Source organism: Marmota monax, unplaced genomic scaffold (assembly GCF_021218885.2).
Source record: "Marmota monax isolate L192 unplaced genomic scaffold, Marmota_monax_Labrador192_F-V1.1 WCK01_AAM20220418_F8-fsc00104, whole genome shotgun sequence".
NCBI classification, from domain to species: Eukaryota; Metazoa; Chordata; class Mammalia; order Rodentia; family Sciuridae; genus Marmota; species Marmota monax.
In genome coordinates this window covers 4424678-4446989 of record NW_026693836.1, presented here as the reverse complement: position 1 = coordinate 4446989, position 22312 = coordinate 4424678, and the positions used below count along the sequence as shown (strand labels likewise).

At 32.7% G+C, this 22312-nt stretch overlaps 1 protein-coding gene across 1 annotated transcript in view; it reads left to right on the top strand.

Moving 5' to 3' along the window:
* The window catches only part of Sesn3 (sestrin 3), a 65974-nt gene that overhangs the window by 34556 nt on the left and 9106 nt on the right, over window positions 1-22312 (top strand). The window contains exons 2-9 of the mRNA XM_046462346.2: window positions 934-999; window positions 3760-3957; window positions 5526-5708; window positions 9431-9667; window positions 11007-11181; window positions 17482-17600; window positions 18382-18572; window positions 21484-21628. Of these exons, the coding sequence (XP_046318302.1) occupies window positions 934-999; window positions 3760-3957; window positions 5526-5708; window positions 9431-9667; window positions 11007-11181; window positions 17482-17600; window positions 18382-18572; window positions 21484-21628 (1314 nt within the window). The remainder of the gene's footprint in view (window positions 1-933; window positions 1000-3759; window positions 3958-5525; window positions 5709-9430; window positions 9668-11006; window positions 11182-17481; window positions 17601-18381; window positions 18573-21483; window positions 21629-22312) is intronic.

Below are 22312 nucleotides of genomic sequence, written 5' to 3'. Positions count from 1 at the left end.
GTGGTTGGGTTGGGGTTGTAGCTCAGTGGTAGAGCGCTTGCCTGGCATGTGTGAGGCACTGGGTTTCAGCACCACATAAAAATAAATTTACAATTTGATGAGGTTTTTTAAATAATTAAATAGTCATTTCCCCCTCTTTCTTCACCTGGCTAAGAAGGAATTCAAAATATCATAGGCTTCCTCACACTATCCCTTCTTCAAAACATGCCTGTGGAAAAGGAAGCAATTCTTTGATTGGAATTTTCATGGCTTGTATATAATTATGTTTAAATGAGGACACCAAAACATTTTCAAATTTAAAACTTTAGAAACAAAATTTAAAACTTAAAAAAATCTACCACTTAGATATTTGACAGTTGACAAGCAAGTAGAACAGTAAGAATTATAGTATTCTTTATTTCTTAAATCCAATTAATCTCTGCTTCACCCAGGTTTTACATTTTTTCTTAAAGTTCAATAAATTTATATTGATATGTTCCTTGATATCTTATTCAGAAAAAAACCCGTAAGTCAGGTGATTGCTTTGGAAATTTGCTTGCAATCCTCTGAGTTTAAACATGTTCTTCAGCTTTCAGATTAATATCTAACAGAATAGTCTTGTACTAGGATACTATCAGATACAATTTTATTATGGAGGTTAATGAATTTTCAGTGATGTAAAATATGGGCTAAAAATATATGGATGTAGAATATGACTGGGGTAAATGACATTTTGCTGAGCCTTACCATGCACCCAGCACTGTGGTCCTATTACCTTATCCACATAATGTCTCTCTGGGTTTTCTTAATTGGGACCAAAAACTTATTCTGATTCCACATTATTCTATTTACTTGTTTATTTATTTATTTATTTTAATACCTTAAGAATAAGTATGTATCAACTTAACATTTCTTAGAAAATGTCAATATTAATACATTAAACTTTTCTTATAGGATAAAAGAATAAGAGTATCTCAACCCTTGTCAAGAGGACCAAGTGCCTTTATTCCAGAGAAAGAAGTAAGTTTATCTGTTTAAAATTCATGAAGTGTGATTTAAAATAACTTCATTTTATCAAAGAATATCTCTTCTCAATATGGAGATAAAAATGTGTTTCACTCTTGAGCTTTTTATTCCTATGTCAGAAAACCACAGCGATGTTCTTTTCAACTTCACTTAGAAATCTAAGTTTGACTTATTAAAGTTAGGGAGTACTGAATAGTTAAAAAGACAAAAAAAAAAATTAACAATATTTTATTTGATACATAAGTTTTCTGAGAAAAGTAGCTAAGAATAATAAAATTTAATACTAAATTGAAGGTTTTTGGTTTTAAAAAGTTCATTGTTTGATGTAAACTATAACAATGTTTAGAAAAGATATTTTGAAATGAAAAAATGAGTTTCCCAACTAAACGTCTAAAATAAGATACATTACTAGCAGTTCTATTTTCATTTTGTTCTTTGATTGGACAACATGTCACAGGATCTCCAAACAATTGTGTACCTTTAGTGAGGGTAGGGAGTCAAGATGGTAAATGCAAAGAAGAGGGTTAAAATGATATAAAGGAGATTACAATCAATACAAAGTCGGTGCCTATTTTGTTGGTATTGATCCCTGAAATATAACAACCATCTGCAGGACTCTCTAGATTCCTAGATCACTCTTAGATATACTTAGGCTAAGAACAGTTTAAAATCATTGATAAAGGAGTTTTTCTCTGCTTTAAGGAGTTAATAATGAACCAAATATAATTATCATATATACAGGTTCACTGTTTACTATTTGCATAGACATATTTTATCTTAAAGCAATAGGATTATTCCTTTATTGTTCTGAAATTAGTCAACAAATAACGAGTACCTATTATACGCCAGACATTGTCTTAAAGAGACTAATAGAATTAAAATAAAACCAGATCATTGCCAGAGTAAGCAGTTCTTTATCTTCATCTCACTTTTTTAGTGACCTTCTCATTGAATGAAAATTTAAAGTAACAGTAAACTTTCCAGATCTTGGTGACAATAGCCAATCTAGGTGGTGGCCAGCCTTGTCTATAGGTTGGCTACTACCTAGATTGGCCAGGCTGCCGTGTGTATTCCTGTTTTCCTCATGTCCAGAGATTGCTTAATACATATAAAAGGCTTCCAAAGCACATTTTCACAGTATATATTTGAAGCTATTCTGGTTTTTCAGGATCTATTGCATCACATCAATTTATTAATGCATCTTAGGCATCCAGTTAGACTTAAGAAATGTCTGCTGGAGAAAGCAAATTAAAAAACAACAAATATTCTATCCCTAACTATGTATGGTTCATCTAGATCTTTTTATATTTTTAACTATCATTTTGATTCTTATAGTTGACAGAGTAGGAGAAAGTGGGCAGTTGAAGGTTAACTGAGCTTCAGTGAAACTGCCTTTTTTTTAAACATAGTAAATGAGTACTTTTCAAACATAGTCCTTTGATTTTTAATTTCCCTCAGTCATTAGTACCTCTGTATAATTTGTTCTTATTTTTCAGAAAAAATTATGTGAAGCTAGCTCTGAAGAGTAAGCAGAGTTTCTTGATAACAGTGTGAATCTTTGAAAAGACTATTACTTTGATCTTTAGGAGATCTAGATTCCAAACCAGATTTTGCTATTAACTAGGTGCATGAACTTGAATTTCATCTAGACTCTGTTTCCTTATCTCTAAAATAAGAAACATATTCATCTTAAGTCTAGAAAAAGTCTAGAACTGTAATTCTAAATACATATAAACAATGAACCAATACTAGAATTATGCATTATATGTTCATCAGTTCTGAGAATGAGTCATCTTTCCACAAGGTATTAATAAGCTATTCATGCCTTCAGAGCCAGTTCTTGGTGTAATGCCCAAACTGTTATTGTGTATAAAGCTATATATAAGTAATCTACTTTTCAGAAAGCTCTGTGGATTCACTAAGATAAAGGGTGTCCATTTTACTAATTTAACTTGTTTTTAGTAATTAATATTTTAGGCTAAAACTACCAACAAGAGAATTCTTATGACCTTACTAACTTTTTATTAACACTTTCCTAGAAATTATCATATGTTTCTATGCTCCCTAAAAAGACTTCAGAAAACTTTTAAAATGTTAAATAACAAAAACAAGCAAAGAATGATTTAAAATTATTTGTTTAAAAGTAAGCAGGGTCCCAGCTGCTCGGAGGGTGGAGACAGGAGGATTGCTAGTACAAAGCCAGCCTGAGCAACAGCAAGGCACTAAGCAACTCAGTGAGACCCTATCTCTAAATAAATGCAAAATAGAGCTGGGGATGTGTCTCAGTGGTTGAGTAACTCTGAGTTTAATCCCTGGTTACCCACCCCCCAACACACACACAAAAAAATAATAATGTGATTGTCTTCACAAGCTGATGAGATTAAATTATAAATTTATGTAGTCAAATGCTGCTCCCTTTGCCTCACCACAAATTGGTGTGACAATGGCCAGGCAAGTGGGCTCAGAAAATCTGCCTAATATATGCCTAGCAAAGCAGATGGAAGCTTTTTTCCTTCAATTTTACAGCTGTGTATTTAATGTTTGATGATTTAACATTTGTTTAATAAATTGTGGCACCAGAGCCAAAAATGAATGGAACTTTTTAAAAAATGCTATGATGAGCAACTGCATAATTTCTCTGTCTGCAAATAGTAAATGAATATTCATTTGCTTCAATAGTGGCAAAATTTATGTAAACCAAGGATGTGTTTACATCACAATAGCTATTTTGTTTTGTGGTTTTCTTTGTTATAGGTTGTCCAAGCAAACACAGTGGATGAACGAACAAACTTTCTTGTGGAAGAATACTCTACATCTGGTCGTTTGGACAACATTACTCAGGTCATGAGTTTACACACTCAGTACCTGGAGTCTTTCTTGCGAAGCCAGTTTTACATGTTGCGCATGGATGGTCCCCTTCCTCTACCATACAGGCACTACATCGCCATAATGGTAAGTGCCCATTTTCCTAGTTTTTCCTATTTTCATGTGACATCTTCCCCTTTTCTTCCTACCTTCTAAAAGCATATCTGTGTTTGTGTGTACATGTGCATGAGTGCAAATACTTCATATAGATGCAGAAAACTAAGTATAACTTTATGGATATAAAAATTGAAGATGCCTATTGCTTTCTGAACACCAAGTCTTTTGGATACATTTGGGGTACTTTAAGCCACTTAATATATTGAATGTTTTTCATTTAATTTTCAGTAAAATCATTTTCCATATTTAATCTCTTATTGTTCAAGATGTTCCTAGGGTCTAAAATAATATCTCATAAGTTTTGTTTTTAAATGAATGATGACACTTCTATTGTTCTTGTTATACACTAGTTAACTAGTTAATGTTATTGGCAGGTGATGGGTGTCATGGAGGAGAATTATAAATTTGTATGACAAGCAGTAAGAATGAGAAAAGTAGAAAGAATAATGCTATAGTTGGACTGCTAATGGAGAAAAAGGAGAACATGATGCAAGTTTTATATGTTTGGAGAGGTTAGGGGAACAGCTGGGCTGACAGAAATAGCAGAGCTAGCCAGGATTTAGTAGATTAGTGTTTACCAAGTTTGATTTGATTATCTTTTTATATTCTCACTGAAGTTTTGAACAATAACAAAAAGCATTCTGTGTTTTATTGAATAATGAACTTGACTAAGATGATAATTTTAATTTTTCAGCTTTGGTGACACTTAATGTGCCTTAAGCTGAAAAAGCAGACTTAGAATACTCACAAACTAAGAGAGAACCCAGACATAGAAAATGGAAAGAATAAAACAATACTAAAAAAAATACTATTTTACTAAGAAGTAGCCCTAAGGCAAAGAGAAGTCAAAAGTCTGATTTACATGAATTATACTAAGTTGTTGGCCACTGAGACTGATTTTGACTACATAGAAAGGAAACAATCAGCAAGTTCAGTGTCATCTGAGTAGGACAGTGTAGACAGATGTGACTGATATTATAGCTGTGTGTGTGTGTGTTTTCTGACTTGAGCACTGTCTTCTCTAGGCTAGTTTCAAAACTCCTTGGTTCAACCAGTCCTCCTGCCTTAGACTCCCAAATAGCTGGGACTATAAGCATGCACCACTGCGCTTAGCTCACAGTTATCATAAAGTGAATAAGAGAAGTACTCAATTAGTATGAATTCTGAATTGTTAGAATATAAATTAATAAAATGTTATGGTGTTTTAAATAAGAATACAGTATATGCTTATACTGAAATGGGTATGTATTTCCTTAAAATAGCTAGAAAGTGGGCTCTGGGTTAATCTATATAAACTTCTGGATGAAGAAGTAATTGGCTTCATGTGATAATTATTTGCTTTTAGAAGTACATATCAGCTTCATGTATTGATTCAAGAATCTATTGCAGCAGTATGATAAACATTCTGAAAGAAGATTCTGTAATAAAAGAGTTGTTAGCTATAAAAACCATTAACTCCATCTGAGTTGTTCATAAATAGTTGAATGAGACTCTATTTTGATTTTTTTTAACATCAAATTCTTTTCTTTGTGCTTTAGGCTGCAGCTAGACATCAGTGTTCTTACTTAATAAACATGCATGTGGATGAATTTTTAAAGACTGGAGGTATTGCTGAATGGTTGAATGGTTTGGAATATGTACCACAAAGACTGAAAAATCTTAATGAGATAAATAAGCTGCTAGCACACCGACCCTGGCTGATCACAAAAGAGCACATTCAGGTACTGAGCATTTCTTTGAAATAAAAAGGAAGTTTACTAATGATTCTGAGTTAATTTTTTGGTTGAGTTTTTTCTTAAGACTTAAATTTAACACTTGCATATTAGGAACTTGAAAAGAAAAAAAAACAATAAATTAATCTGTGAAGCAGTGGTAAATTTAGGAAGTCAGTGGGTTTACTTTAAGTACAAATGAATACTTACTCTCCTTAAGTAGTGACTAATTAGCTTGTACTAGAACTTTGGTGAGCAGTAGGAGAAAAGTTGGCTGTATTTTCAAGCAGTAGATAGAACAAAGAAACTATAGAATCATGACAGGATGCCTGGGTTCTAGGATCTTTGTTATTCACAAGTTTATACTCTTTAGCAATTTCTATAGACCTCAATTCTCCCCTTTGGTAATGTGAGGGGTCTAGATTAAATAATTCTAAATTCTTTCTAGTAGTAGTAACATTTCATCATTTTAAGATTCACAAAAAATAATTTTGCAAATAAAAAATGATTTGCCAGCTGGTGTGTGAATACTTAAATGCCTCCAGAAACTAGAGCCTAGATGAGAAATAGAGTTGTTGTGATTGAATAAGAGCACTTGAATTTCAAAAGGAGCTTCCATCAAAGGCCAACAGGGTGAGGTCATTATACAGTATATTTAGCACTATGCTTGGTACATGGTAATTTTTCAATAAATAGGAGTTGTCATTTAAATTATTGTCAGTAGAAGCATTAGTTATTTAAACCCCTGTTTCTAATGCATTAAAATGTTCTTTTTTTTGTTATCCTATTGAACCATATTTTTATTGGTTATTTGCCCAGTTATTTAACCAAATGTAGCATATATCAATCTGTATACTCTTAGATTCTGAGGATCTTTCTGGGAATCTGTGAACACAATGCTATCCTAAGGTTTATGTTCTGATTTGATAGCATGTTAGAAAATTAATTAACCATTGTTCTTATGTTATATCTTACTTTGTGTGAAATACTTTGGAGGGCTAAGAAGATAAAGACTTTGCCCCTGGATGTGCTTGGAGTCCAGGGGAGAAGAGTCAGAGGGTAATGACAATAATCTTACCAAACATCATGTTCAAATATATGGATAAAGAGAATAGGATCAGAATGTTTCTTAAAATAGGTGACATTTGAGCTAGGTCTCAAAAAAGTGGAGGTTTTCAAGTAGTAGAGTATGCATGTATAATTTCTGAGAAGAATAGCTAATACCTTCAGGTTATTGAAGCGTAGGGATATATATGTAAGGTAAGGGATGGGAAATGGGAAGAATTGGGATAATATTGTATGACCCAGTAAACTCTATATTATTATAGAATTTGTGTTTTTATCCTCAGAAAGTTATGGTCTTCAAAGTTATATTACAGTACCTCATGGGGTAGGGAGACATATTTTCAAAATATTAGAAAATATGTGTGTGCATATATTGTTATCTTTAAAAGATTTCTCTGTGTATTTTGTACTATTATTACAGTGCATATATGTATCTGTTCTAAATAAAATATAATTTATAAGTATATATTTATATATAAAATTAGGGGTTGGACCCTTTAATTGTCACTGTCAGAAATATATATGATCAAAAGAGATCACTATATTAGACAATTGAGATCATTAAAGGTATTTGTTCCAAGTTATAATATAAACTTATTTAGTGATGTAGAAGGTAAATTACAGGTGGTAACAGACTAGAAGCTGACTACTCATTACTATACTTAAGAGCTGAGTTTTTTAAAAAAAAGTCATGTTAAGATAAAGAGAAGGAACAAGACTGTAGTAATTATTCTACATGAAAGTAAGCAAGACCTGGTAACTGGCAGAATATGAAGATGGAGGAAGGGGGTAGGGGAGGAAAATGACTCTGAGGTTCATGAAATGAGCATTTATAGGACTGAGAAAATTATAACACCCACAAGGTCATGTCCAGTTAGTAAAGGAAATACAGGTCTATAGTTCAAGATAAAAAAGGGTGGATTAGAAGTAAAATCCAATAGTTATGAACTGTCCATTCAGGTCTTAAGATACTGTACAAGGAAAGAAGATTGTGGATGGACCAGGGCAAGCCAACATTTTGAAGGCAAGTAATAACAATGAGGGCTGGCTGTGAATGAGAGAAAGATCCATCTCAGGGTAGAAAAGGTGTAATTATTTTAGTCAGGGGAGATGAATTTCAGGAAGGGAGGAAGTGAACAAAGTAAACTCTGCAAAGACCAAACAGGGCACAGACTAAAATGAAATAGTCAGCTTGGGCCATTTGAAAGGTCATCATGTATGACTTTAGTAAATGTAATTTTAGAAGTTTGTTGGAAAAAAATCAGATTATAGTGAATTTATAAAGTAGAAATGAATGTGAGGAAGTGAGAAATTACAGATGATGAATGTTGGCTATTTTTTCAGGTTTAATGATAATCCTGCAAAGATTGGCCAAAGCACTGTAAATTCTACCAGTGATTTTCGAAAGTTCTTGGCAGTTTTATAAAAATATCATAAAAATATTAATACTCTTTATCCTAGAAATCCTATTAGGAAATGTTTCCAAAACACGAACAAAAGTGTAGCATGAGGAAACTATTTATTGTAGCAAAAAATTGAAGCAATTTAACTAATAGTACAGGAATGGAGAAGTAGTCATATATATGTTTTCATGTATCATGTAGGCATAGACTTAAAAACTCATATGACATTGTAGCTCCATGAAAACTCAACATGTCAAAATATCAGATTTGAAAAGCATAGAAATAGATGTTTATAGTTTTAACTTGTAATCATGACTATAAAAAAAGTAAAAGTTCTATTAGTGTGGTAGAATTTTAAGAATTTAACTGATCTTTTCCATTTCTTTCTCCTGAGCTTTTAATAATATATTAAATCGTGTGTGTGTGTGTGTGTGTGTAGGTGTGCATTTTGTTGAACAATAGAGAGCAAAGCAAAAGAAAGCAGGTTTTTTTTTTTTTTTTTTCTGATTTAGCAGTGAAATGAGCCAAATGAAAGTGAAAGAAAGGAAAAGGAAACCCACACACCCCCCACACACAAACACACACACGGGGTGGGAGGAGGCACACATGTGAGTGAATGTGTGAACTGATGGGAAAGAATCCCTGGTGGATTTACTGATGGAATTCACTCCTAGAGAAAATGGGGGGGAAGGAATTACTATTTTTAATGGCTTTAATTTATCATTCAGGTGGAGCATTGAGTAAAAAAGCATATGCTCTTATTCAAATGTAAGGGAGTATTCTACAGTCTATTATTGGCTATAGGATCTTTATTGGAAGGTATCCAAAGGATATCTAAAAAGCTGACTTGCTAAGTTGGATTTTTCAGGTGATTTTGTGGGATATAGTTTCCAAAACCTCAAAAAGTGAATGGTTTTGCTATAAGATCTTTAAAGTTTCTTCTAACTGTAATGTTCTTTGATTCCCTGAAGTATCTCATTAAAATAACATAAAGTATAAAAGGCTTTGGAAGCAGTAGATGCATCGTGTAATAAGGCATTTAGAAGAAGCTACAACATAATTATATTATTATGTATGATAGTTATTAATGTAACATTGTTTGACCAAAGCTGAATCTAGAGCCTGTGAAAAATTTTAAATTGAGTTTTAAATATATTACTATAAATAGGTATATGAAACCTGTTAGATTGTCTGTGCTTTTTAAAATTGCTTTGTAGCATTCTATAATTTTCATATTTACTCTGATGTGCTTTCTCATTTCAGAAACTTGTCAAAACTGGAGAAAATAATTGGTCTCTGCCTGAGCTGGTACATGCTGTGGTCCTATTGGCACATTATCATGCTTTGGCAAGCTTTGTTTTTGGTAGTGGCATCAATCCAGAAAGAGATCCAGAAATCTCCAATGGATTCAGGCTAATATCAGTCAACAATTTCTGTGTTTGTGATCTTGCTAATGACAACAACATAGATAACGCATCCCTTACAGGCAACAACTTTGGGGTTAGTTTTCTTAATTATGTTTCTTTACCATTTTTGCTTTAAATTTTTTTTAATGTTAAAAATATCTAGAGATATTTTCTGACTAAATAGGATATCATATACTTGAAATATTTTTGCATGATTTTTATTACTATAAAAATTTAATACCTACAGTTCTGATTTGTCTTCAAGAGGCCTTTTTAAAGCAAATAGATAAGATTAAAAATCATAAAAACTAAACACTGATGGATTCTAGAGATTATAGGCTTTTTTAAAAAGTTGTAGATGGACACATCACCTTTATTTTATTTATGTATTTATTTATTTGTATGTGGTGCTGAGGATTGAACCCAGTGCCTCACACATGTTAGGCAAGCACTCCACCACTGAGCCACAACCCCAGCCCCTAATCATAACCTTTTAATTTAGATCCTTTACATGCCCAGTCTCAAAACAATGTATCTGTTTCTATAAGATGCTGGAACAGTTAACAGAAAATATATGAGAGCAGAAAGTAGAAAATTTAAGGATGCCTCATTTTTCAATAAATTATAATATAATTTCATATATACCAAATGCTATAATTCTACATTTAAAAATATATATCCATATGCACATGTATATATGTACTTGTAAACTTTTTAACTGAATCCGTCATGTGATTCTCTTTGTAGTTAGTGAAAAACTCACTTATGACTTTTTAAAAATAATTTTAATAAAAAATAATTCATATATCATCCATTTCACCTATTTAAAGTAATCCAATAGTGCTTAGTGTGATCAGAGTTATACATCCATCACCATAATAAATTTTAGAATATTACTATAACATAAAAAAGAAATTCCAGGGGAGGGAAGGAAGGGGAGGGGTCATGGGGGCAGGAGAGATGGTAGAATGAGATGAACATCATTACCCTAGGAAAATGTATGGCTACTCATATGGTGCGATTCTACATCATGTACAGCCAGAGAAATGAAAAGTTGTGCTCCATTTATGTACAGTAAATTAAAATGCATTCTGCTGTCATGTGTAACTAATTAGAACAAATAAAAAAACAAAATAGAAATTCCATAACCATTAGTAGTCATATCCCATTTCTCTCCTCTGCCCCATCCTTCCCTAATTCTGAGCCCCTGGCAACTACTTATCTATATTCTGTCACTACATATTTTCCAATTCTAGACACATTTTTGCAAATGTATCTAATTGTAATTACTTATAATTTGACAAACATCTCTCCTACAATCTTAATAAGTGTGCCTGAACCACTACACATAATAGAGTGACTGGAGGATGAAGATGTTTACCAGAACAATTTTTCATATTAATAGCATCTGACATTATCTTATGTGGTTCCAGATTGTGGATTCTCTAAGTGAGCTAGAAGCCTTAATGGAAAGGATGAAAAGGCTTCAAGAAGAAAGGGAAGATGAAGAGGCATCTCAGGAAGAAATGACCACGCGATTTGAGAAGGAGAAGAAAGAAAGTCTTTTTGTGGTCTCTGGAGATACTTTTCATTCATTTCCTCATTCAGGTGCTTCTTCCCACCACCACTGTCTTTTATTTTTAGTTGTTTGTAGAACCTTACTGAATGATCTTTAGTATTTTTCATATGAGGATGTAAAAATAACTGTTACCATCTTCCTTTAATTTAGTTTTCCTCTTCTACTTTGCCTATTCTTTGCCCTTTACGTTGGTGCATCTTTGAATGTATAGTTATGTATCACTTTAGAATGACAATATGTTCTGATAAATGCATTGAGGGAACATTGTGGAGTATACCTAAGTAAACCTAGGTGGTGTAGGTCAGTCCCTTGAAATGGCATCTTAATGCAAACAAGACATACAGTAAACATGAGATGTATGAGGTTACTACCAGCATAACATGGCATACTGTTTTGTAGTAAGCTCTTTTTACAAGTAGGAGTATACTCAAAAGTAACAAAAAACACAGTGTAATATATAACCCATACATAATTGTGTATTTGCTGTACTTTTATATGACTGGCAGTACAGTGGATTTGTTTACATTAGCATCACCACAAATGTCAGAAGTGCACTCCAATATTGGCATAACTACATCAAAAGGCAATCAGCTCCATTATAATCTTATGGTGTCACCTTTGTAAATGTAATACATCCTTGACAAAAATCTTACCATGAAGCATTGGGACTATATTTCAGATTCAGTTGGGACAAACTTCTAGGCTTGTTGTCTGCATTCTATCTTGGATAAAATATTATTTAAAGCAAACCAATCATTTATAAAGTTAGATAGGAATATTTAATTCATTGTACTTTTGTGACTTAAAAAATAAGTGAAATTCTGTTTTAATAAGTAAATGTTTTAAAAATTCATTGCCATCTTTGTGGGTGGCATATGTGGGGGAGGATCATTCTTTCAGTTACTTTTCCAGATTAGTTCTAAAATTACATTATACTTGCATTCTTTGGAATTTTTTAAAAATGTATTTTTTAGGTCATTGTCTTATATTGAATTTGGAAGAATTCATTTTGTATTGAAAGCTAGAATTCCTGTCTTAAAAATGCACTTTGTATTGAAAAAATATTCATTTTGTATTGAAAGCTAGATTTCCTGTCTTAAAAATGTACTTTTTCTAATACTCTATGAGACTTTGAAATAGAAAGGAAACTTTTCAATTTTAATTCCAAAGGATATTGAACACCACATAGTAAATTTTATTAAAATACCATAAATTCTCAACCCAAAGCTGAAACTCTTAGAAGTCATCATTCTTCATAACATTTCTTTTTAAAATAGAAATTACTGTGTTAAGGCTAGGCTTGTCAATCTTAATTTTGGAGAATTGTTTTGGCTTTAACTTGTTACTGCCAAAAATAGCATTGATCAATAACTTTGAAAAGTTTACAGGAAGAACAAGAACCCTTTTCATCATTTCCCCTAAAAGAAAAAAAAAAAAAAGTTCAGGAGTAGAGTATTCCTGGATTCGTTCCCTAGTGTTGGAAAAAAAAACAACAAAAAAACACTAATGATCTTTTTTCATGAAAGATTTTAATCTACCCTATTGGATAGCCATTTTAATTCATTTACTCCATTGAAGGCTACTATAACTGTAAATCAGACATTTACTCAACAGGAAATCCCCAAAAAAGAAACTTATTGTTTTGGTTTAATATTTATTTGTTGAGTACCCCACATAGTCTCAGTGCTATGGTAGGAACTAAGGTTTTAAGACTAAATAAGACATGATTCCTTCTTCAGGGAACTTTTATGCTAGTGAGAAAAGGAGAAATAATTATAATACACAGTAAAATGTGAAAAATCTGGACATAGAAGAGAGCAATGAACCCAAACATGGTAGGGAAAAGGCATGGACTGATGGGAAACTAGAGGAGAAAGAGTAGTAGTTCTCTTGACTCTTAGATGTCTTAGGGAGTTGAGTGTGAGGAAGCCAAGCAGTGGCTGAGTGTGGCAGAGGCACAAGAGGACGCCTGAGGTCAATAACATCCAGACCTGAGGAAAGGCATGATGATAAGGAAACAGGATGCAGCATATGGGAACAGTACTTTTATATTTTTAGGACATAAATCATGAGGTAGGCAGTAAGAAGAGGAAGTTGGTTAGGTAGATATCAGCCTTATCATAATGGCCTTTCTAATCTTGAGCATGTAAGCTTTCATGTTTGGACATTTTGACCTGACATGTTTGTAAAACATCCACGCTAGAGACATCCAGCAGTGTTTCTTCAACTGCAGTGTGCTCAAGAGTCACTGGGTATCTTTGGGATGCAGATGTTTTCAGTCAGTCTGGGTGGCCCAAGAGGCCACATTTCCATGAAGCCCGGGAGTGATGTCAGTGATACCAGTCTGTAAACTGCACTTGAAATAGCACAGGAGATGAGGAGAGGGTTACAACCTTTATGAGAATTTTTGGAAATTATCAGCATGTAACTCAGGGCTAAAATCAAAGTTGATTATAGAAATCCAGGGAGAACAAGCAGAGACAAAGGAAAATAATGAAGTTGGGATGAACCTTCTGATAAGCCAGTATTTTAAAATGTAAACATTCTTATTAAGATTAGTAATGTCTGTTTGCTTTCAGACATTAGTTTTTAAGAACTTCTTTAAGATAACTAGAGCTTACCCAAGGCCAACATCATTCTAAATGGCAAAAAATTGGAAGCATTCCCTCTAAAAACTGGAACAAAACAGGGATGCCCTCTTTCACCACTCCTATTCAACATAGTCCTTGAAACTTTAGCCAGAGCAATTAGACAGATGAAAGAAATTAAAGGGATACACATAGGAAAAAAAGAACTGAAACTATCATTATTTGCTAATGACATGATTCTATACTTAGAGGATCCAAAAAACTCCACCAGAAAACTTCTAGAATTAATTTAGCAAAGTAGCAGGATATAAAATCAGTACCCATAAATCAAATACATTTCTATACATCAGTGATGAATCTGCTGAAAGAGAAATTAGGAAAACTAATCCCATTTAAAATAGCCTTAAAAAAATACTTGGGAATCAACAAAAGAGATGAAAGAGCTCTACAATGAAAGCTACAGAACACTAAATAAATTGAAGAAGGCCTTAGAAGATGGAAAGATCTCCCATGCTTTTGGATAGCCAAAATTAATACTGTCAAAATGGCCATACTACCCAAAGCACTATACAGATTCAATGTGATTCCAATTAAAATCCCAATGTCATTCCTTATAGAAATAAAAAATGCAATTATGAAATTTACTTGGAAAAATAAGAGACTTTTACATTAAGAGATAATGCATTGAAAGTGCTATTGGTAGTGTTTCTATTCGTTTTAACAGAGTGCTGAAGCACAAGGAGAATACAAAGTGGTTATGGGTTTGGGGTAGGAATAAGCCTAAAATTTCTTTTTAGAGAACTGAAAGCCACTTAAAAACTTCAGGTCAATTTAAGTAGTTTAATGTTTAGACATTAAACTACTTTTCCACATCATCATATACTAATTCACATTGAATTTCTCACTGACATTTAGTATTGACAGGAGTATTAATAACTTATAGTAAGTTTATTATGAATAAATTTATTCATTTCTTTAGTTGACATTTGTTTTTGTATTAATGAAGCAAAAATAGATATTAAGAGTATAGCATAATAACTGGCATTCTAGTAATTACTCAACAAAGTTTATCCTCTTTATGTGTAATAAAGAAGTTTTAAAATTCTTATTAATGTGTGTTCATTTTTCTGAGCACATGAAAATAAAAACATACATGTGAAGTAAACAACTTGCTAATAAGACTGTGAGTAGACTAGTACCAAACTGGCAGTCAGGAAGATAGAAAGACAATAATAATATTTTAAGACAGGTGACAACTACATAGTTGATGATATTAAAAATTTACCACTGGAAAAATTTAAATGTTCAATGCATATTAATTTAGCTTGAAGATAATCATCTTCTAATTCACTGGGTTTTTTTAATATTTATTTTTCAGTTTTCAGTGGACACAACATCTTTATTTTATTTTATGTGGTCTGAGGATCGAACCCAGCGCCCCACGCATGCAAGGCGAGCATGTTACCGCTTGAGCCACATCCCCAGTCCCTAATTCACTGTTTTTTCTTTTACTTTAGTCTGTATTTTTGATTACTTTTTCCTGATTTCAACCATTAAAATGGAATGCATGAGCTTCATTTTCTTCTTTTTGCTCTAGAAAATAAATATATATTTCCCAAAATGAAAGAAAAAAAATTAGCTCCTATGTAAGCATATTTTCTTAACTAGTATTTTAATTAATATTAAGTAATAAATTTTAAATACAGTTAATAAAAAGTTTTGAAGCATAGTAAAAACTATAATTCTTATCTAGTCAAAATTTGGGGAAGTTTAAAAAATAAGTGCAATTATAGTAATTCTTCTGAAACATTGTTAGACTAATGAATAGGACACTTCATTATGTTTAATATTTGCTATTTCACAACAATCCCAACAATAAGTATTCTTTCTTCCTAAGTTTTTACCTAGATTTTGAAGATGACATGATTGTAACATCTGATATCTCGTGGTACATTGAAGACCCTGGTTTTGGGTATCTAGGTTGCTCTCATAGAATTATTGGAGTTCTTTTTTTTTTCCACTAAGGAATGAACCCAGGAGCTCTTTATCCCGCTGGGCTACATCCCCAGTCCTTTTTACTCTTTATTTTGAGATAAGGATTCATAAAGTTGTTGAGGCTTGGCCTTGACCTTGCAATTTTCCTGTCTCAGCCTCCCAAATTGCTGGGATTACAGGTGTGCACCACCACCATGCCCAGACAGTGTGCTTCATAATAGTAGGAAAGGCTATTCAACTTTATATATATCTTATTAAAAAGGACTTATAATCAGCATACTATGGTGACATGACCCCATCAATGTTTACAGCAGCTCAATTCATGATAGCTAAGCTATGGAACCAACTTAGGTGTCTGCCTTTCAACAGAGAAATGGATTAAAACATTTTTTTTTGGCATATCTATACAATGGAGTACTGCTCAGTCATAAAGAAGAAGGACATTATGGCATTTGCTGGTGAATGGATGGAAATGAAGACTATCATGCTAAGTGAAATAAGCCAATCCCAAAAAACCAAAGGCCGAATGTTCCTCTGACATGTGGATACTAACACACATGGGGGGGCTGGGGGGGGAATAGAAGATTACTGGATTAAACAAAGGGGAATGAGGAAAGGGGAATGACGAAAGGGAGGGGCCTGTGAATAGAAAAGACAGTAGAATGACTTGGACATAACTTTCCTATGTTCACATATGAATACACAACCAGTATCAAACTCCACAATCATGTACAACCACAAGAATGAGAAGTTACACTCCATGTATGTATAATATGTCAAAATACAGTCTATGTCTGTAAATCTCAAAAGGACAAATAAAAAAATTTAATCCCCAAGTGTTTCAAGGATGACAGAGTCATCATGTATCTAATATGCTGCTGAACAATCAGATAAATAATAATTGCAGACTGACCACGGGAAGTAGCTAGCAGAAGTTATTGGTAACCTCAATAAGCATAGTTTTGTAGGCATGGTAGGAGAAAAAGCCTAACTGTGTAAGTTCAAGAGAGAATGGGATATGAGAAAATGGTGACAGTAAATGCAATTTTTTTTTCAAAGAAATCTGCTATGCATAGGAGTAGAAAAATGAGGTAGCAGCCAGAAGGAAAAGGAGGATGAATGTTCACAAACTGAACCCTCCTGTTTAGCACCCAGTTGAATAAAAAGAATGATAGTGTCATTCAAAAGTCCACTCTCCCCTCCCTGGAGCTTCTTTCCTGACCCTTTTCCTTATAACATACCACATTGTAAGCTAAAAACAAACTTTATTGAACTGATTTTTACTGTGAATAGGTCAAGATGAAACAATATGTAATTTAAGCACAGTTTATCTTAAATCTAAAATGGTCTTGTACCTTCATCTCCTCTCCTTCGTCACATCCCCTTTATCACCTGGAGAGAACAAAAGGATGTTTAAACTTTATATTCACAGGCCCATCCTATCTTCCATTTCTAAATTAGTAAAATTAGTGTATTAGTCTTTTGCTACTATTGTTTAGACTTTTTAAATTTAGTCAATTTTTTGCCTGGATAACTAGAGTTAAATTTAATTCCCAGAATTTAGAAATGAAATTATATTCAAAACTTCAGCAGCAGATATTTTATATGAATTTAAGCCACATAGTCAATATTGTTACATCATAAATTAATGATAAAGCTAAAAAGTAGTGGAAAATGGGGTTCGGTTTTATTATCTTATCCAGGTACAATATTCTTATGAACTGGATTGTTCATTATTTTCTCTAGATTTTGAAGATGACATGATTGTAACATCTGATGTCTCGCGGTACATTGAAGACCCTGGTTTTGGGTATGAAGACTTTGCGAGACGAGGAGAAGAACATTTGCCAACATTCCGAGCTCAGGTATAAGATGTCTTTAATTCAGAGTAGCCACTTTAACTGCCATTTTAACTATTAACTGTTGAAATATAAATAAATTGACTTCAAAATAAATTGGTCATTTGATAGTATCTATAAATCTTGGTATTTATCCTCCTTTTCAGTCTCATATAATTTGGTATCCCAATAAGTGAATATAGTTATTTTAGCATTTCCCCCCTAAGAAGGCAAAAGGAAACTATCTGCTTTATTTAGTTACTTTCATTATTACATGGTAGTTGTACATTGTTCATGTGTTTTTCTAAAGGAAGCAGGGAGGAAATCAAATGGTATGGTCATGTTTATATGTAAAAAGGTATTTTGTAATAAGATCATATACCAGCAGGCATGGGCTTAAGGGCACCCTCCCACTCCTGAAAATGTAGTCAACTATAGTTAGGTGAGTCCTAAAGAGAGTGTAGGTTTGAATTACACAGATTCTTTTATGCCTATTTTAGATGATTTCTATGCTAACAGTCCATGTAACAGTTTGGTGACATAGGGATATTCCAAGATCTTCGAGGATCCTTTCAGATTCAGGTATAGTGTGCATAGTACCTGATCATCAGAGGTGGCCAGAGTTCATTACTAACATGACAAACACTGGGCAAACATTCTGGCACTCCAATCTGCAAACCGTTGTGAAGGGTTCTTGTTAAAGCCATAGTGAAGCTGCAAACCTAGAACTGAATTAGCAGTATGCTCACTAACTAGCTTCAGTAGTTTAATTCAATAAAAACATATTGGATACATTTTGTTCACTTAGGACTACACCTGGGAAAATCATGGGTTCTCCCTGGTGAACAGACTTTATTCAGACATTGGACATCTTCTTGATGAGAAGTTTAGAATGGTCTACAATCTCACCTATAACACTATGGCCACCCATGAGGATGTTGACACAACCACACTGCGCAGAGCTTTATTTAACTATGTTCACTGTATGTTTGGAATCAGGTATGTTCTATGTGCATACAGTTTTATACTATTTTTAAGTGAAAATTCTGACATGAGTCTTATTTATGTCCCACTTAGTAATTATAGGATTCTGGGGAGAGAATAATATATGTGAACTTCTGATTTAAAAAAAATTCTGTTTTATAGAGAGCATTTTTCTTCATTTAAGTGTTGCAAATCTTAACAATGATGTACATATAAGGACAGCAGGGGGGAGGGTGGATGATGGGAAAGGCAGCGGAGCACAACAGACACTAGTATGGCAATTTGTAAATCAATGGATGTGTAACTGATGTGAATCTGCAATCTGTGTATGGGGTGAAGGTGGGAGTTCATAACCCACTAGAATCAAAGTGTGGAATATGATATGTCAAGAAATTTGTAATGTTTTGAACAACCCACAATAAAAAATTAAAAAAAAAAAAAAAAAAAAAAAAAAAAAAAAAAAAAAGGACAGCAGGAAGAATTTACTGAGGAAAGGAGAAACAGCATCAGTAATCACTGGGATAGGATAGAATCAGACTAAAGTTGAGAATCCTTCCTGGAAAATAGATTAGTTTTTTAAAAAATGTGTATTGTGTCCCTTTAGATCACTGTAATAAATTCTGTTTTTTTTTTTTAATTTATTTTTGAAGGAATGGTAATTGGGGCATAAGCAAAACTAGAATAGATTCTGTCCTCATAAAGCTTATGTAAGCTCACATAAGAATACTGAAATGAAACATATCAGTCAATATAAATTAAGGCTTCTAAGTTTAGGAAATTAGCATTGAGAAGATAGTGAGTAAATGAGGGAAGGAGATTGAATGGGCTAATCAAGAAAGCTCTATTTTGGAGAAGTGCTTTTTGGGGCTGAGTTTGGAAGGCTTTTTATGGAATAGATTTGCAGAAAAAAATTTGCAGTTATGAATACATTTAACTTGACTGTATAGTGTATCTTTTCTTATATATTATGTGAAAGCCTTTATGGAATGAAATTAGAATTCAATTTGTTAAGCTGAGTATTTTCTGTAATTTTAGCTAAAGGATCACAAAATTTCCCGATTAATCAACTAATAATGAAACATTCTATGTAAACAAACAAATAAACAAACAAACAAAAGAAAACCACTACAGGTTGAGCATCCTAAATCTGAAAATTTGATATCAAAATATTTTAAAATCCTAAACTTTTCATCTTATTAAAATTTGGGGGGTTTTAGAGAAATTGAGATTTCAGATTTTCTGATTAGGAATGTTTGATAAAGTCTATGCAAGTATACCAACATCTAAAAAACTTAGAACTCTGAAACATTTCTGATCCCAGTCATTTTGGAGCAGGGATTCTCATCCTGCATTATGATGGTATATAATAATTATGCTATTTGTCCATTGACTATCCTGAACAATAAATTGTCAAAGAATTATCGTATGTTTAAACATATATATAAATATATATATATATATATATATATATATATACACACACACACACACACACATAAAAATATACTATAGTGTATATATAATGTACACTATTATGTGGAAGCATATAGTATATATATATACATATAGTATATATAATGTATATATATATATATATACACACATAATATGTGTATATAAAGCATATGTAATATATAAAGGGGCACAATATACTTTTTTTTAACTAATCCATTTTCCAGGAAGGATTCTCAAATTTAGTCTTAATTCTATCCTATCTCCAATGATTACTGATGTTATATAAAACATACATACACACACATTATAGTTACACAGTTAAGAAAAATAAACACTAATAAAATTTAAGTCCAATAAATATTGATAGTATACAAGGCAATAAGTAACAAATGTTGTAATCATATTTAATCCATTGGATACTACTAAATGAAGTTTTTATGAAATCATCAAGATATCATTTATTTAAAGCAATACTTTGGATTTAAAAATATAGGAGATAAATTGCAAAAGCTTCCAGGACCACAGACCCCCTCCTATCTGTGCCTGTGCCTATTCTTTCTGCTCTCTCTCTTCTGTTTCTGTGGATGACCTGTCTATGCTGCTGTGCACTTAGACACAAACTCCCACATCCTCTCACTTCTGAAGATCTCTGTCCTCACTTCTCCCTCCTCTCTCCCACATAGTCAGCTTTACTTTCCTGTATCTTTTCCAGCAGTATGGAACATGTTTCTCCCATCACTAAAGAAAATTCTTTCATCCTCCTTTTCCTTCTGGCTGCTACCTCATTTTTCTACTCCTATGCATAGCAGATTTCTTTGAAAAAAAAATTGCATTTACTGTCACCATTTTCTCATATCCCATTCTCTCTTGAACTTACACAGTTAGGCTTTTTCTCCTACCATGCCTACAAAACTATGCTTATTGAGGTTACCAATAACTTCTGCTAGCTACTTCCCGTGGTCAGTCTGCAATTATTATTTATCTGATTGTTCAGCAGCATATTAGATACATGATGACTCTGTCATCCTTGAAACACTTGACTCCAGCCTTAGGGCCTTTATGCTTGTTCCTTCTCCACCTTATGGTATTTGTTCAAATGTCAATCTCTCAGAGAAGCCATCCTGCCCACCCTATTTAAAATCATAACTTCTTTCCTCCTAGACCACAGATTTCATTTTCTCTGCCTAGCAGTTGTCACCATCTGTATACTACATGCTTTATCTTTTAAATTTTTTCCTCCATATAGAATTTGAAGTCAATGAGATCAGGGATTGATTTTTTTTCTGTGTTCATCAGTGAATCCCCAGTACCTAGAAAGGTTCAGGGCATATAGAAATCACTCGGCAAATATTTGTTAAATTAATTAATTAATGAGCTTAGTGGTAAATAGTTATTAGACAATCTTTCTACAACATTAGAAATTAAAAATTTTAATTGTATCATAATAAAGCTGTTGTCCTGTTGCTCATAGGTATGATGATTACGACTATGGGGAAGTTAACCAATTACTTGAACGAAGCCTGAAGGTTTACATTAAGACAGTAACCTGCTATCCCGAGAGAACTACAAAGCGCATGTATGATAGTTACTGGCGGCAGTTCAAACACTCAGAAAAGGTAAAGTTTCATGACAAAGCATTATACCATAGACAGATATTCAGTATAATAAGTAATGATTATGAAAAAATTACGCAAGTGCTGTACTAATAAATTTGTGCTTTTGAAATTGAAGTGGAATTATCTAGCATTTTATGTTTTTAAATTCAGAGTTATTGACTATTAACTAAATTTTAGTTGTATGCTTTGTCTATCATAGTGTCTAAAGTAAATTTTAGCATCAGTCTGTGATAGAGTGTATCTTTCAAATAGTGTCTTTAATGTCTTTAAAATATGAGAAACTATCTACCATTCTAACTTTCAATAAAAACCAAACCTACTAATAAGTTTTAGTGGTATAATTGTATCTTGACTCAGAAGCATATCCATTTAAAGATTCTTTAGCTAGCCACAAGAATTATTAGAACAATAGTTTATCATCTCAATTTAATAACTGGTATTTAAGTTATAGATAGACCCTTATTTATTTTTTATTTATTTACATGCTGTGCTGAGAATCGAACCCAGTGCCTCACACATGCTAGGCAAGCACTCTACCACTGAGCTACATCCCAGCCCATATAATCTGGTATTTTGATAATATAATATAGGACCTTTTAGACAAAATATTATTATATAAGAATATTTTTTGCAGGAAATATATAGGAATCATATTTAAGTTAAAACCTAATAAATGTTAAGGAT